Genomic DNA, 14,212 nt, shown 5'->3' on the forward strand with positions numbered 1-14,212 from the left:
TTGGACTTGATACACCAAGTCCTTCTTGAGATATGCCCCTTCGACTGGCTTCCCCGGCGGGGCATAAAACATCATGCATTCCCAACCGGGCAAGGGTTCTACATTGAATCTCCATTGGTTAATTACATTGACCTGCTCAGGCAAAAACTTAGTAACTTTTGAAGTAAAAAAACGGTTTATGGCAATAAAAATAACTGCTTTTGAACAACAGAAATGCTCGGCAAAATAAAGAAAGCTCTTTTTTAAAATCCCTTTAATAAATTTAATTGGGTTTTTGCATCCCTGCCACCAAATCTGCAATAATGTTCTCCAAGGCTTTTCACATAGTAAAACTGGTTCCAAGAAAAACAAATATAATTTTAAAATTTTAAATTTTTTTAATTAATTCCAAACAACGGTCCATTTATAGATCAGTATCACACACGGCAATAGATGATTGTACAATTGAAAACAAGTCTACAAGCTTCAGTTATCGAACACCATAGATCTGCTGTATTTATTGATCGGAACTATTAATAACCATTTTATTATTTATTTTGAGACGGGCCAGTCAAAACATCAAAATGTGCATGAAGATGAAGGTTTGCCCTTTAATGCGTTTCTGACACGAAGTACACGTTGTCGTACTAAAAAGTTGAGCAAGACTCGGGATTGTTTACTGGCTCCAAAAAAAGAGAGGGGTTGCACACTGCACACACAAATGCTCAGTGTCATTTTGGGAACATTGTTTATCAAGTTTGATCGTTGTGCATCTTTTGATTGTTGTGTGTCTGCTGCCAACAAAAACAGTGACTGGTGGCTTGACAGTGACAGCTGTGGTATTTCGCAAAAAGAGCAACGTGCTGTGGAAATACTCTGCTGTCTGTTGTGCTGGAAAGCGTAACTCATGAACTCTCCTCAACTCAAGGAATTTCATTCAGTACTCCGTGTTGAATTTTGACCGTGCGATCGACGTGCTGTATGGGACTAGCCGTGAGAAGTGGTCGTATGAACGGCCTAGGGTGTTGGCGCTAATTCGGCAAAAATGTGAGTTTGGTAAGCTATCTGTATCATCACATGTATATGTACAACAGCTTCAAGCATTAATAATAATATTGTGTACATGTAGTGGGGTTATAATGTGTAGTGCATTGCTCTGTTGTTGACTTTTGAAATACTAGATTTTTATCCTGAACATTATTCTGCTGGGAATCCCTGGTAATTGATCATGGTGATAGTGCAAAGCAAATTTCTATAAATGTTTATAAAAACCCAAAACAACATTAATTTGAGCTTTGCAGAGCATCATTCTCAGATGTAGACCTGTGCTGTGGATTAGTTGGTCCAATGGTTATGGTTGATCAATATTTGTCATGGCGACGGCAGACCAGCTCTCCTGCGTTGCGATAAAGCGTAACTTCTACTTCTACTTCTAAGTGATACTCGGCATTGTCCGCAAGTCAGGATATAATGTATAACGCCAAGGAAAAAACTAAAGTCAAAAGACGACGGGAGGAGAGTTACGTTATCGTTGGGAGGAGGGCTTACGTTATCGCAACATACGTGCAGCTCTCCTGCTGCTCCTAAAAAGTTCTTAAGCTTTTTTTTCTTTTGCTGAGACTGCTGACTGAGAGTTGTCTCAGGAGAGCCAGCTAGTACGTAGCTAGCAGTATGTCTATGCAAAGCCTCACGTGAGAGTCAGCAGTATTTCAAGAGCTTAAAGGAACACGTTGCCTTGGATCGGTCGAGTTGGTCTTTGAAAAGCGTTTGTAACCGTTTTATATAAAATGCATATGGGTAGAAAGATGTTGTAAAAGTAGAATACAATGATCCACACAAACATGCCTCGAAATTGCGTGGTTTTCCTTTTACCTTGTCGACTAACACGTCGGCCATTTATGGGGGTCAAAATTTTGACTCCCATAAATGGCCGACCATGTTAGTTAGCACAGTAGAAGGAAAACCACGCAATTTCGAGGCAAACTTGTGTGGATCATTGTATTCTACTTTTAAAACATCTTTCCAACCATATGCATTTTATAAAAAACGGTTACAAACGCTTTTGTTTTGACCAACTCGTCCGATCCAAGGCAACGTGTTCCTTTAAAGTAGGCAGCTGGCAGTGGACACTATTGGTAAAAAATTTACTCAAAACAATTATTGTCATAAAACCTTTCTTTGGTGAGAGGTTGATAGTATAAAACATTGTGAGAAACAGCTCCCTCTGAAGTGACATAGTTTTTGAGAAAGAAGTAATTTTCCACGAGTTTGATTTTTAAACCTCAGATTTAGAATTTGAGGTCTTGAAATCAAGCATCTGAAAGCAAACAACTTCGTGTGACCATGGTGCCGACAATTGTGTTTTTTTCTCCATTAATAGCTCACAACTTCGACGACCGATTGAGCTAAAATTTTCACAGGTTTGTTATATTATCCATACGTTGAGATACACCAACTGTGAAGACTTGTCTCTGAGTTGACAATTTACCAATAGTGTCCAGTGTCTTTAAACGAACTGTTTGAGGTTTGTTCTGTCTGCTTTCTGTGTAGATGTAGATCTTATAGGGGGGCCTAGATGATAGCGGTCTGTCAAATTAATGTAAAACAAGGTAAAGTATTTAATTTTGGGATGCTCACATAACAATGTGACAAGTCTCCAACCTTCCTCCAAGATAGAACCAAGTGGCAAGTTGTATTGTGATTTATCTATCTGTGGGCAAATTCTTAACATCCAAAATATAGGAATAAAATGTATTTTTTGGAATAAAAATGGGAATTTTAAGGTTAATTCCTGACGGTAGGCCTATCCAATTGAAATAGCATTGAATTGAGACTCAGTTTACTAAAATCAAAAAGTGTACAGGATTCAGGAAGAGTGGAAATTTCTGTCTTCTTACAACTGATGGTGTCATGTTTCAATTTCTCTTAAAAAGTGAATGATACTATTGTGGTAATGCTGACTTTTAATTGTTGCCCCACTTTCATAGAGGACTCTTCTACTGGAAAATGATTATTTCACGGCAGTGGATTTGACCTAAGTCTGTAAGTTAAAGGCAGTGGACACTATTGGTAATTACTCAAAATAATTATTAGCATAAAACCTTTCTTGGTGACGAGTAATAGGGAGAGGTTGGTGGTATAAAACATTGTGAGAAACGGCTCCCTCTGAAGTGCCATAGTTTTTGAGAAAGAAGTAATTTTCCACGAATTTGATTTCGAGACCTTGCAGATATAGAACTTGAGGTCTCGAAATCAACCATCTAAACGCACACAACTTCGTGCGACAAGGGTGTTTTTTTTTCTCATTATTGTCTCGCAACTTCGATGACCGATTGAGTCAAAAAAAGTTTCACAGGTTAGTTATTTTATGAATATGTTGAGAGACACCAACTGTGAATGGCTAGTCTTTGACAATTATCAATAGTGTCCACTGACTGCCTTTAAAGCCTTCTTCTAAGGGAGCTAATAAACGGTAATTACAGGAGATACATCAGGCCTTACAAAATAATTTGTTTTTGGTTTCCTTTAAAGGGGCTGTGTCATCAAGATCGAAGCAGGCTTGTGTCTGTAATGTACATGGAATTATAAAGTCTCGACCAATTACTGCACTGTCATTCTTACCCTCCTGTATGGTACATGTAGAAGGTGTCGGTGCATGCATACGTCAGTATTACTGGGTGAAAGTTCATCATATAACAGCCACAGACTAGGCCTGCTTTGACCATGAAGGCAGTCCCTCTAAAGACACTGGACACTATTGGTAATTTCCAAAGACCACCAGTCTTCTCACTTGGTGTCTCAAGCAACACACATAAAATAACACACTGTTAAAAATTTGAGCTCAATTGGTCGTCTGAAGTTGTGAGACAACAATGAAAGAAAAATTACCCTTGGCACAGGAAGTTGTGTGTGTGCTTTAAGATGCGTGATTTTGAAACCTCAAAACTAATGAGGTCTCGAAATCAAGTTTGTGGAAAATTACGTTTTTGAAATCGCCATACCAGAACCAGTCCTCCATTCCCCCAGAAGCATTTTACTGGAAGCAATAAAGAGTTTTATTTTTTATTTTATTTTTTTTTAATAGGAAAATAGTACAGACATGACAGACTAAGTAAAATGTTATTGTCTGTTTTTCGTCAAAAGAACCGAAAGTTGCAATCATAATTTTTTTTTAATAAGGTTGTTACACCAGGAAGTAAGGTTTCCTCCATTGTTACACATAAGTTGTAGGTACACTCGAGTAATAGGATGCCTGTGATATTTTTTTCACAGGACTCGGGAAAGTACTGAGTATACAATGCTTACACGCATCGGTAGGAAAAGGGAAAGCAAAACAAGTTTAATACAATGCGTTAACTGTCACAAAAAATATCCTGCTCTTGAAAGTCTAACACCCTCATATCACCATGGTATTTCTTGGGACGTCAGATAAGTCTAATCAATTGTTTCCTGAGCAACTAACAAACTTAGGTGTCTAGGTCAAGAGGTCAAGAATTAACCATTCAAGCCCCGCCCCCACCCCCACCCCCACCCACCCAGTCTCCTCTGACCACATTAAAAATTTGTCTACAGGCTACTAATTGTCAGGGAAAATGCAATTTAAAACAGTGTCATTGAAACAAAGCAATTACTTTTCGAACAATGGTGAATATTACTTGTGGTCAGGCCAACTCCAAAAAAATAAATAAAAAGTTTCCGTCTGCGTTTTGTTCCATGGAAGATCATGTTTAAAGAGGAAGCGTTCTATTGTTTTGTCGTTAATGACTCATTGTGTACATCAGGTACAGGGCTCGATTCTGCTAACCACAAAATTCTGTGCTTAAATGACTTCGCCCTGAAAAGTTTATGATTTGGGATAATATTCAATTTAGAATTAAAAATTTTATAAATTTATTTAATTGAGCATGGAACGATTGTTTGTACCCACCCCATGCACTGAAACAATTTTTTTAACAAGGTAAACATTGTTTCTTACGGAAAAACGTGTACAGTGTGTTTCTTGTAATCAAGGAGTCTTTCATCCAGCGGTACTGTGGACTTAGCATGGACCATCCAACCTTGTACCCAGCCACACCCAGAAAACCTTTTAAAGGTCTGCACCCAGTCTATGAGTTACCCATTGCACACCCCAGTAGAGCCTTTAATCTATGGCACAGTAACAGGCGCCTGCAGCCCGTGGCTGTTTGATTCCAAGTACATCCTGTTTGTTCAATAGAACCGGGACGCTTTACTCTGCGCAAGACTTGAACGCATCGGCTATCTAAGACACACACAGTATGCATCATACATTCTAACATCTTGACATGCCCCGGTGACTTTACAATTAACTTGAATCATTCATAACGGGCTACTACAGTATGCCTGTACTGGAATAAAACCGATGCGCATTTTGTACCATATGGAATTACCGGAGTATTTCCAGCTGGAGTATTTTTAGCTGACTTTCTCAGCGAAAACAAACCATAGAGGTCCTGAGGTGATCATACAGTTTGTGACCTGTAGCGTGGACAATGTACCTACCCAGAACTTGTGGTTTAATCAAGTACACAATGCTCAACATAATGTCACAACTTTGGGACTAGTCTCTCTCTCAAGACTCTAGTAGCAGCCTGAGGTGAGTTGTACTGGCTAGTTTTGTTTGAAGGTGTTGTCTTTTTTAAATGTCTGGGTGATGAAGCCAAGGAAGGGGCATTTTTAGTGTTTGCAGTGTTTTAAGAAGCATTTGCTCTGGGGGTAATCTTTTAAAGTGCTTTTATAGCAAAGTGTGATCGTTTTGGTAATCATTGACAAAAGTACTTTGTGGAATTGTATGAGTCCTGGATTATTTTGGGGGTGGAGAATGGCAAAGGATGTTTTTTTATGTAGTAGAAAGTGTTCTTATTTTAATGAAACTTCTCTTTTCTGAAGCAAAGTTGCTAGATTGTTTTTGGATGCTATTGTTATGCATATAACACTTTTGCTGTTCCGCTAAATAAATAAGTACGAATAATTTTATTTAATTTTTAATTGAAAAATCTCTTTTTTTTTAAAGCAAGGTTGGGGCTAACATTGAAATGCTAATTTATAAACTGTTTAGTAGAAATATTTCTTCCCAAATTTTCTTGGTAAATGAACAATGAGTGGGGTAGGCCTACCAGTCACAAAAACGAAAAATGATTACGAACTAAGCTTAATTATTTTTAAAACACATAAACTGTGTTTTAAACAATACAAGCACTATCGTGACTATGGCAATCTCATTTGTCTTATAGTGTTAATATACTTCAATGTTCAGATTGAAAGATGTTTGAAGTCAACACTCAACATGTGAACATCAACTTTTGTAAAAAATAATACTGTTTATACAGCAAGGTATTTTTATTAAATTTAAAACACACTAAGATTGTCAGACTTGTCCAAGATTGTCAGACTTGTCCAATGTCTAGTCATACAATGTACATGTACATAAATCACTGGCATCTGGCATTCAGTCCAGTCACTGTTAAATTTCTAGCCGTGCTTAATGTCCAATTTGTGATTACCGTGCGATAAAATACCAACCTGGAAAGGCATGCTAACCGAATGGCGCTTCTTTGAGCAAATTAATGACATTGTAAATCCATGGTGTATAGGTCTACAATACAAGATGGCTTTTGTATGTTCTACATGTAGCATCCTGTGAAATACACTAGGCAAATGACACTGGTAAACTGTCAAAGACCAGTATTCTCACTTGGTCTATCCCAACATACAGTGTACAGTGTACGTATGTATGCATCAAATAACAAAGCTGTGAAAATTTGGACTCAATTGGTCATCGATGTTTCTAGAGAATAATGAAAAAAAAAAACACCCTTGTTGCACAAAATTTGTATGCTTTCATGCATTTAATGAAAGGCTACAGCTCAAAGTATTTTACCATTATACTATTATACACATAATGAATGTTTATGAGTGCAATGGTGCGAATATGTTCATGAGTTGAAAGATGGAATGTTCTATTCAACGAGGCGGAGCCGAGTTGAATGGAACATTCCAGCTTTCAACGAATGAACATATTCGCACCATTGCACAAATGAAAAACATTCATTATTTGTTTTATATAACATCCAAGTAGATCTTTGTCATTTTGATTGAAAGATACAACTTTCAAAACAAAGCGTAGGCCTACAATTTTTAATTGTAGAAGCCGAATGCTTGTAATTTTACATAATATGCCTTGCAGTAACACTGCTGCGTTACCAAAGACACGTGCACGCAGTGATGTTTTTTTTACTCAGCTTTTTCGTTCCATCCGAAAAGTACCATTGCACGCTGGCAGCGTGCAATGGTACATTTCGGATGGAACGAAAAAGCACGGTGAGTGACTCAGCGTGCAATGGTACTTTTATTTGCTATCACGTGACGGACAATCCTCCAATCAAATGGCAAGGATTTGCTTGGGTGTTATATAAAAGCAGCTACCCGTTGCTCATTACCAAGCAAGTTTTTATGCTAATAATTATTTTGAGTTACCAATAGTGTCCAGTGCCTACTTAGCTGAACGAGCAGCTTTGGGAAATTAATAATAATAATAATAATAATAATAATAATAATAATAATAATAATAATAATAATAATAATAATAATAATAATAATAGTAAAAATTTATATAGCGCCATATCCATCGAAAACAATGCTCCATGGCGCTAATACAGAGAAACATTAAAAATTTAGATAATCAGCAAAAACAACAAGATATAAAAATAAGTTCAAATCAAGCGAACAATGACAAGCAATTAAAGAAATTAACAATAAACAATGGAAAAGTATAAAATATACAATAGTATGCACAATTTAAAACTGCAAAGAGATTGTACAAACAGACCAGCTGTGACCCAATAAAATTGTAAAATGAGACATTCACTAAAACATATAATGATTGTATAATAAATTGTCCCCAGATCTCTGAGTACCCAATAAAATTGTAAAATGAGACATTCACTAAAACATATAATGATTGTATAATAAATTGTCCCCAGATCTCTGAGTACCCAATAAAATTGTAAAATGAGACATTCACTAAAACATATAATGATTGTATAATAAATTGTCCCCAGATCTCTGAGTACCCAATAAAATTGTAAAATGAGACATTCACTAAAACATATAATGATTGTATAATAAATTGTCCCCAGATCTCTGAGTACCCAATAAAATTGTAAAATGAGACATTCACTAAAACATATAATGATTGTATAATAAATTGTCCCCAGATCTCTGAGTACCCAATAAAATTGTAAAATGAGACATTCACTAAAACATATAATGATTGTATAATAAATTGTCCCCAGATCTCTGAGTACCCAATAAAATTGTAAAATGAGACATTCACTAAAACATATAATGATTGTATAATAAATTGTCCCCAGATCTCTGAGTACCGGTTTGTAGGCCTAGTGCTTGAAGTTAAAGGGTCTGGGTACTTTTTGTGAAGGACAAAAAAAACACAATGTCCACAGATTTACACTAAACAGTTTGAAGATAACAACAGTAGAACGCTTCCCTGAAAGCTACACTAAACTTACACAGTTTGAAGATAATAAGAGTAGAAAGCTTCCCTGAAAATATTACTTGCTGAGGTGCTGTTGTTTTTTGAGAAATGAGTAAAACAATGTCACAAAAAATAATTTTCATCTCAGTGTTCATGAGATGAAATTATTTTAGCATGTAAAAACGTATTCTCAAAAACTACAGCACCTCAGCTACTAATATTATAAGGAAAGCTTTCTACTATCATTATCTTCAAATGCAGCCTGAAAGTTGACAGAACAGTTTAGTTTTTATTCAATTTACATCTAGTGAAGGTACATCTAGTTAAAGGGAAGGTACACGTTTGTTAATTACTCAAAACAAATATTAACTTAAAAACTGACTTTGTAACGAGCATTGGAAAGCTGTTGTTAATATAAAACATTGTGGGAAACGACTACCTCTGAAGTAATGAAGTTTTTGAGAATGAGGTAATTTCTCACTAAAATAATAAAAGACTTCCAGCTAGAAGTCTTTTATTCCTATATGAAAGCACACAAATTCGTCCAACAAGGGTGTTTTTTACTGTCATCATTTTCTTGCAACTTCGATGACTGATTGAGCCCAATTTTTCACAGGCTTGTTATTTTATGCACATGATGGGATACACCAAGTGAGAAGACTGGTCTTTGACAAAAACCAAACGTGTACCTTCCCTTTAATGACATTAGTTGAAGGATAATTACTGCATTGAACTTGTAATGTTTAGCTAATACACAAGTGGGCATACAATAGTTCTACAACAAGGAAGTGGATATTGGATTTAAGTTATGTAATCAAACTTCCTTCCTTTGGGACTTATGAATTGCACGATGGCAACCGCACAAAATCAACAGCTTAGAGAACATTTTTTCACTGTCATAAAAAACAAACACAGTATGTCACACAGTATTATCTAGCCCTGCCAGTGAGAGTTAAAGACACTGGACAATTGGTAATTGTCAAAGACCAGTCTTCTCACTTGGTGTAACTCAACATATTTGCACAAAATAACAAGACCGTGAAAACTTGAACTCAATTGGTCGTCGAAGTTACAAGCTAATAATAGAAAAATAAAACGCCCTTGTCACACGAAGTTGTGTGCTTTCAGATGCTTGATTTCGAGACCTCAAGTTCTAAACCTGGGGTCTCAAATATTTTAAATGAAATTTACTTCTTTCTCGAAAACTACTTCACTTCAGAGGGAGCTGTTTCTCACAATGTTTTACTATCAACCTCTCCCCATTACTCGTTACCAAGTAAGGTTTTATGCTTACAATTATTTTGAGTAATTACCAATAGTGTCCACTGCCTTCAAAACACCTATAAAAAGACCAGTCAAAAATCCCTTGAACTTATCTGGCTGTCTACAATGTTATTCAGTGTTGAAAAGCATCTTTTTTTTTACATGAAAGATGGACTGGTGAAAAAGCCTCTACAGGTATCACCGAAAACTATTTAAATGGCAAAAACTATGAGCAACATACATTATAGACACTGGACACTATTAGTAATTGTCGAAGTCCAGTCTTCTTACTTGGTGTACTGTATCTCAACATGTGCATAAAATAACAAACCTGTGAAAATTTGAACTCAATTGGCTGTCAAAGCTGCAAGATAATATTGAAAGAAAAAACACCCTTGTCGCACCATGGTCACACAAAGTTGTGTGCTTGATTTCGAGACCTCAAATTCTAAATTTGAGTTCTCAAAATCAAATTCGTGGAAAGTTACTTCTTTTTCAAAAACTATGTCACTTCAGAGGGAGCTGTTTCTCACAATGTTTTATACTTTCAACCTCTCCCCATTACTCAGAATCAAAAGGTTTTATGACAGTAATTATTTTGAGTAATTACCAATAGTGTCCACTGCCTTTTAAGACAAATTGAAATCGTTGTCCTATTCATTGTTGAACAATCCCTTTTTCAGGGTAAATCAAACCAAGATGACTAAGATTTATTCTTTAATTAAACAAGACAACAACTATAATACAAAACCCCAGTGAAGCACATATTAAACTTGTAAGCATTCTTTCCTGCTTATAAATCTGAAAAAAAAGAATGAATCAAATTTATAATTTCTGAGAGAAGTTTATGCCTGTTTTACTGAAAGCACTGTCCATGGAATGTTTTAAACATGAGTACAACACAGCTAAAATGCTTACTACTACTTTACATTAAGTTTTGTCAAGTATTCCATGGACAGCTAGCAAAATGAGTACTTTTAAAAATAGACATAACTCCTGTTAGTAATTATCAATTTTGTTCATTCTTTTTTCCCCTCTAAAAAGCAGGAGAGCAATACTTTCCAGAACTTTTGAGTGTCATTGTTTGTTTTGAAAAACATCACCAATCCCGGTCAACTTATTTTTGACTCGCCCAGTACAGGAAGTGCAAACTTCTATGTTCGATGTATTATTGTATCTTTAGAAAAGGAAATGGCTTTTAGGATGAACTCAGTCGACCTTGAAATTTTAACATCATAGACTTCTACGTATAATAAACATTTGTACCATATTTGTACGAGTCCGATGTCACAAACCTTTTCTATACCTTTTTATGCATTTGTTTTGTTATGCAAGGTAGCTTTAGAAAATGAAATGCACTGTAGATGAAGTCAGTCGACCTTGAATTTTAAAGGAACACATTGCCTTGGATCGATCGAGTTTGGTCTTTAAAAAGCGTTTGTAATGGTTTGTTATATAATGCATATGATTAAAAAGATATTTTAAAAGTAGAATATAATGATCCACACAAGTATCACTCGAAATTGCGTGGTTTTCCTTTTACCTCTTCGACTAACACGGTCGGCCATTTATGGGAGTCAAATGGCTGACCGTGTTAGTTCGCAAAGTAACAGGAAAACCATTCAAATTTGTGTGGATCATTGTATTCTACTTTTAAAACATCTTTCTAGACAATGCATTTTATCACAAACGGTTACAAATGCTTTTCAAAGACCAACTCGACCGATCCAAGGCAACGTGTTCCTCTAACAGTATCAAAGACTCCTTTGACATTATTAGTACATATTTGTACAAGTCCGATGTCACAAACACATACCTTTTTAGTTTTTAAATCAGTTTTATCTGACATTGTACATATTACATGCACTGTATGACGGAGGGGGTTTTCATTAATAGTCAAAGTGCAATGCAACAACACCTACATGTATTGTGTAGATAATGCCCTCTGGGTTATTGTATTGAAAAACTTGATGGCGCAATGCCCAGTGATCCGTTTTTAGATACATGTAGTAGTACAGTCAGGTACTACAATGTCATATATGCGAACCATGGGTTTGAGTCAAAGTCTTGTATGTGCAAGGCAAAGGCGAGGGCCGACCATAGAGTTTAAGGAAGACCACATCCAGGGGTAATCAACAATTTGCGTAAGTTCTTGACACTCTTTTAAAAATGTTGTAAAGTTGGACTGATTTGGTAACAAAATACTGACCTCCAAAAGTTTTAAAGAAAATATGTGGTACACTCATATGGGTTTGCCCCAGTGGTGTTCCTGGCTGTGGCTGCTGTATGCGCCTTAGCACCTTGTAGGCCTACATGTAAACCCTTATAGGATGAGCACTACATAATTGGATCACAGAATGCAAAAACTTATCTTTCTGAAAAAATGTACATGTATCTAAGCGCCTTGAGTACCTTGGTGGTTTTGCGCATAAGACTTTGATATTATAAATATGTAATATTTATTACATACAATGCAGCAAGCAGGGTACAAAATGCCCATACAAGTTGTAGATGGCCACAGTTCAGTAATTTTATTGTACCTCACATTTAAACAATTCATGTATTTCTTAACGTAAACTTTAAAAAATCTAAAAGTCCAAGCCTCGTCATACCAACAAAGTTAGCACTAATAAAAACGAGTTGGGAAGTCTGAGCTACAAGATTGTTGGTCTAGTGGAGATTCTAAGAAACTCTTTGATGAAAAGGAACTCAATATTTTATTTTGTTTAATTTAGTTATTAATTCTGGTTGTCAAGCCAAGGGTTCTCAGAAAAGCAAACTTAATCATTGTACATCTAGCCAAGAATCTGATGGAGAGATAAGAAAGGAAGTTTCTGTTTCAGAAGTGGGAGGAAAAACCCCAGAGAATTATTCCAGGGAAACAAACACTCATCATACAGGGACTGAAAACCCAATCCACGTACGTATACATGTAGTGCCTCTGGCAGGATTTGAACCACAGTTCTACAGGTGGTAAGGCGAGGAAAGACACCACCTCCAACCCGTGGTACGGAAAACCCACACCATCATGCAGGGACTAAAAACCCAATCCACATGTAACATGTAATGCCTCTGGGTGGTAAGGCGAGAAAAGACATCACCTCCTCCAACCCGTGGTACGGAAAACCCACACCATCATGCAGGGACTGAAAACCCAATCCACATAGTGCCTCCGGCAGGATTCGAACCGCGGTTCTACAGGTGGTAAGGCGAGCAAATACACCACCTCCTCCAACCCGACCACATAGGACTCTAGGGCCAAGCCCTTCTCTCTACCTCTTTATGTACATTTACCTCTAGTCCTGTCAACCCCATGACTATGAAGCAAGTTCCAGGTTATGTAAAAGATAACTGACCGCTTTCTTGTAATGACGTCTTTCCTGTTTGTTTTGTTTTATCGTTCAGATCCATGAGTTAGTGGGCTCCGCATACGTACGTATTCTTTTCTTCCCCTAACCGGCGAACTACCCATGAACCCCATCCTGCCAGGAGTCATTAGTACCACCGTGCTTCGTCCATGGCCCAATCTTGGCAGCAGAAGTCCCAGCGAGAAGGCCCTGAGGGCTACAAATCGTCAACGAGCGCTAGTCTCGCAGGGTCCTCCTCGGTGAAACTTGACATCGAGAACAACTACATGTACAGTCTGGAACATGAAGCCCTGGAAAATATCAGTAAGTCAATTCAGTAAATCGTCTTTCAAGAGAAATTTATGTATTTATTTCAGAATTATTTGTCAATTTACTGGATACATACGTATGTAGGCAATCATCCGATGAGTGTCTCTCAAAGATACGTGTACATGTAACACAATTTGGGGTTGAGCAAAGCAAAAAATGGACTAAAGCAAGACTTGAACCATTGGCCTCTGGATTAACGTGCCAGCGCTCTTAACCAACAGAGCTAGTTTGATAAAGACCCAATAGTCAAAATTGTGCCATACAATTTGTTTGACTGATGTGTCTAATGAAATAAATGTATTTTCTGACAAGGTATCTGCACCTCCAGGTTTTTTCTAAAACACTCTTAATAAATCTCTCATGAGTTATTGGGGTTCTGAAAAGAACAACTCTACATTTCGATCAGTACGCTGTGATCATCTTCAGGAGAAGGCTGGTTTCTACTAAAAATGATCGGAGTAATCAGTAATTATAACTGATCGAAATATTAACAACCATTCTTTTTAGAGAGTTTTCATATAAAAGTAGTACTGCAAACCTGAAAATCTAGATTGTAATCGCCACCAGCCACGCAAAGTTTCAAAACATATTTATATAAAGAAAACTTCTCACTAATTCTACTGTGAGTTTTCATGAACTGAATTATAAAAACTTGTTTTATAAACATGATTCAAACAGGTTACGAATTCTTAAAACTTGTTTCATAAACCTGATAAACATTTTACAAATTCTCAAGACTTGTTCCATAAACAGAAAAACGGTTTACAAATTCTGTTTTTTT

General features: G+C 36.6%; 1 protein-coding gene across 4 annotated transcripts in view; it reads left to right on the top strand.

The window, feature by feature from the left end:
* Nucleotides 1-699: 699 nt before the first annotated feature.
* Nucleotides 700-14,212, top strand: part of LOC139940569 (SH3 domain-binding protein 2-like) — a 41,979-nt gene continuing 28,466 nt past the window's right edge. For 2 of the 4 annotated variants that reach the window (XM_071936880.1, XM_071936883.1), the window contains exons 1-2: nucleotides 700-1,026; nucleotides 13,160-13,425. In XM_071936880.1, the coding sequence (XP_071792981.1) occupies nucleotides 13,272-13,425 (154 nt within the window). In that variant the 5' untranslated portion in view covers nucleotides 700-1,026; nucleotides 13,160-13,271. Of the gene's footprint in view, nucleotides 1,036-11,691; nucleotides 11,899-13,159; nucleotides 13,426-14,212 lie in introns of those variants that run through there. The other 2 variants (XM_071936881.1, XM_071936882.1) reach the window with 2 other exon arrangements.

Source organism: Asterias amurensis, chromosome 8, assembly GCF_032118995.1.
Source record: "Asterias amurensis chromosome 8, ASM3211899v1".
NCBI classification, from domain to species: Eukaryota; Metazoa; Echinodermata; class Asteroidea; order Forcipulatida; family Asteriidae; genus Asterias; species Asterias amurensis.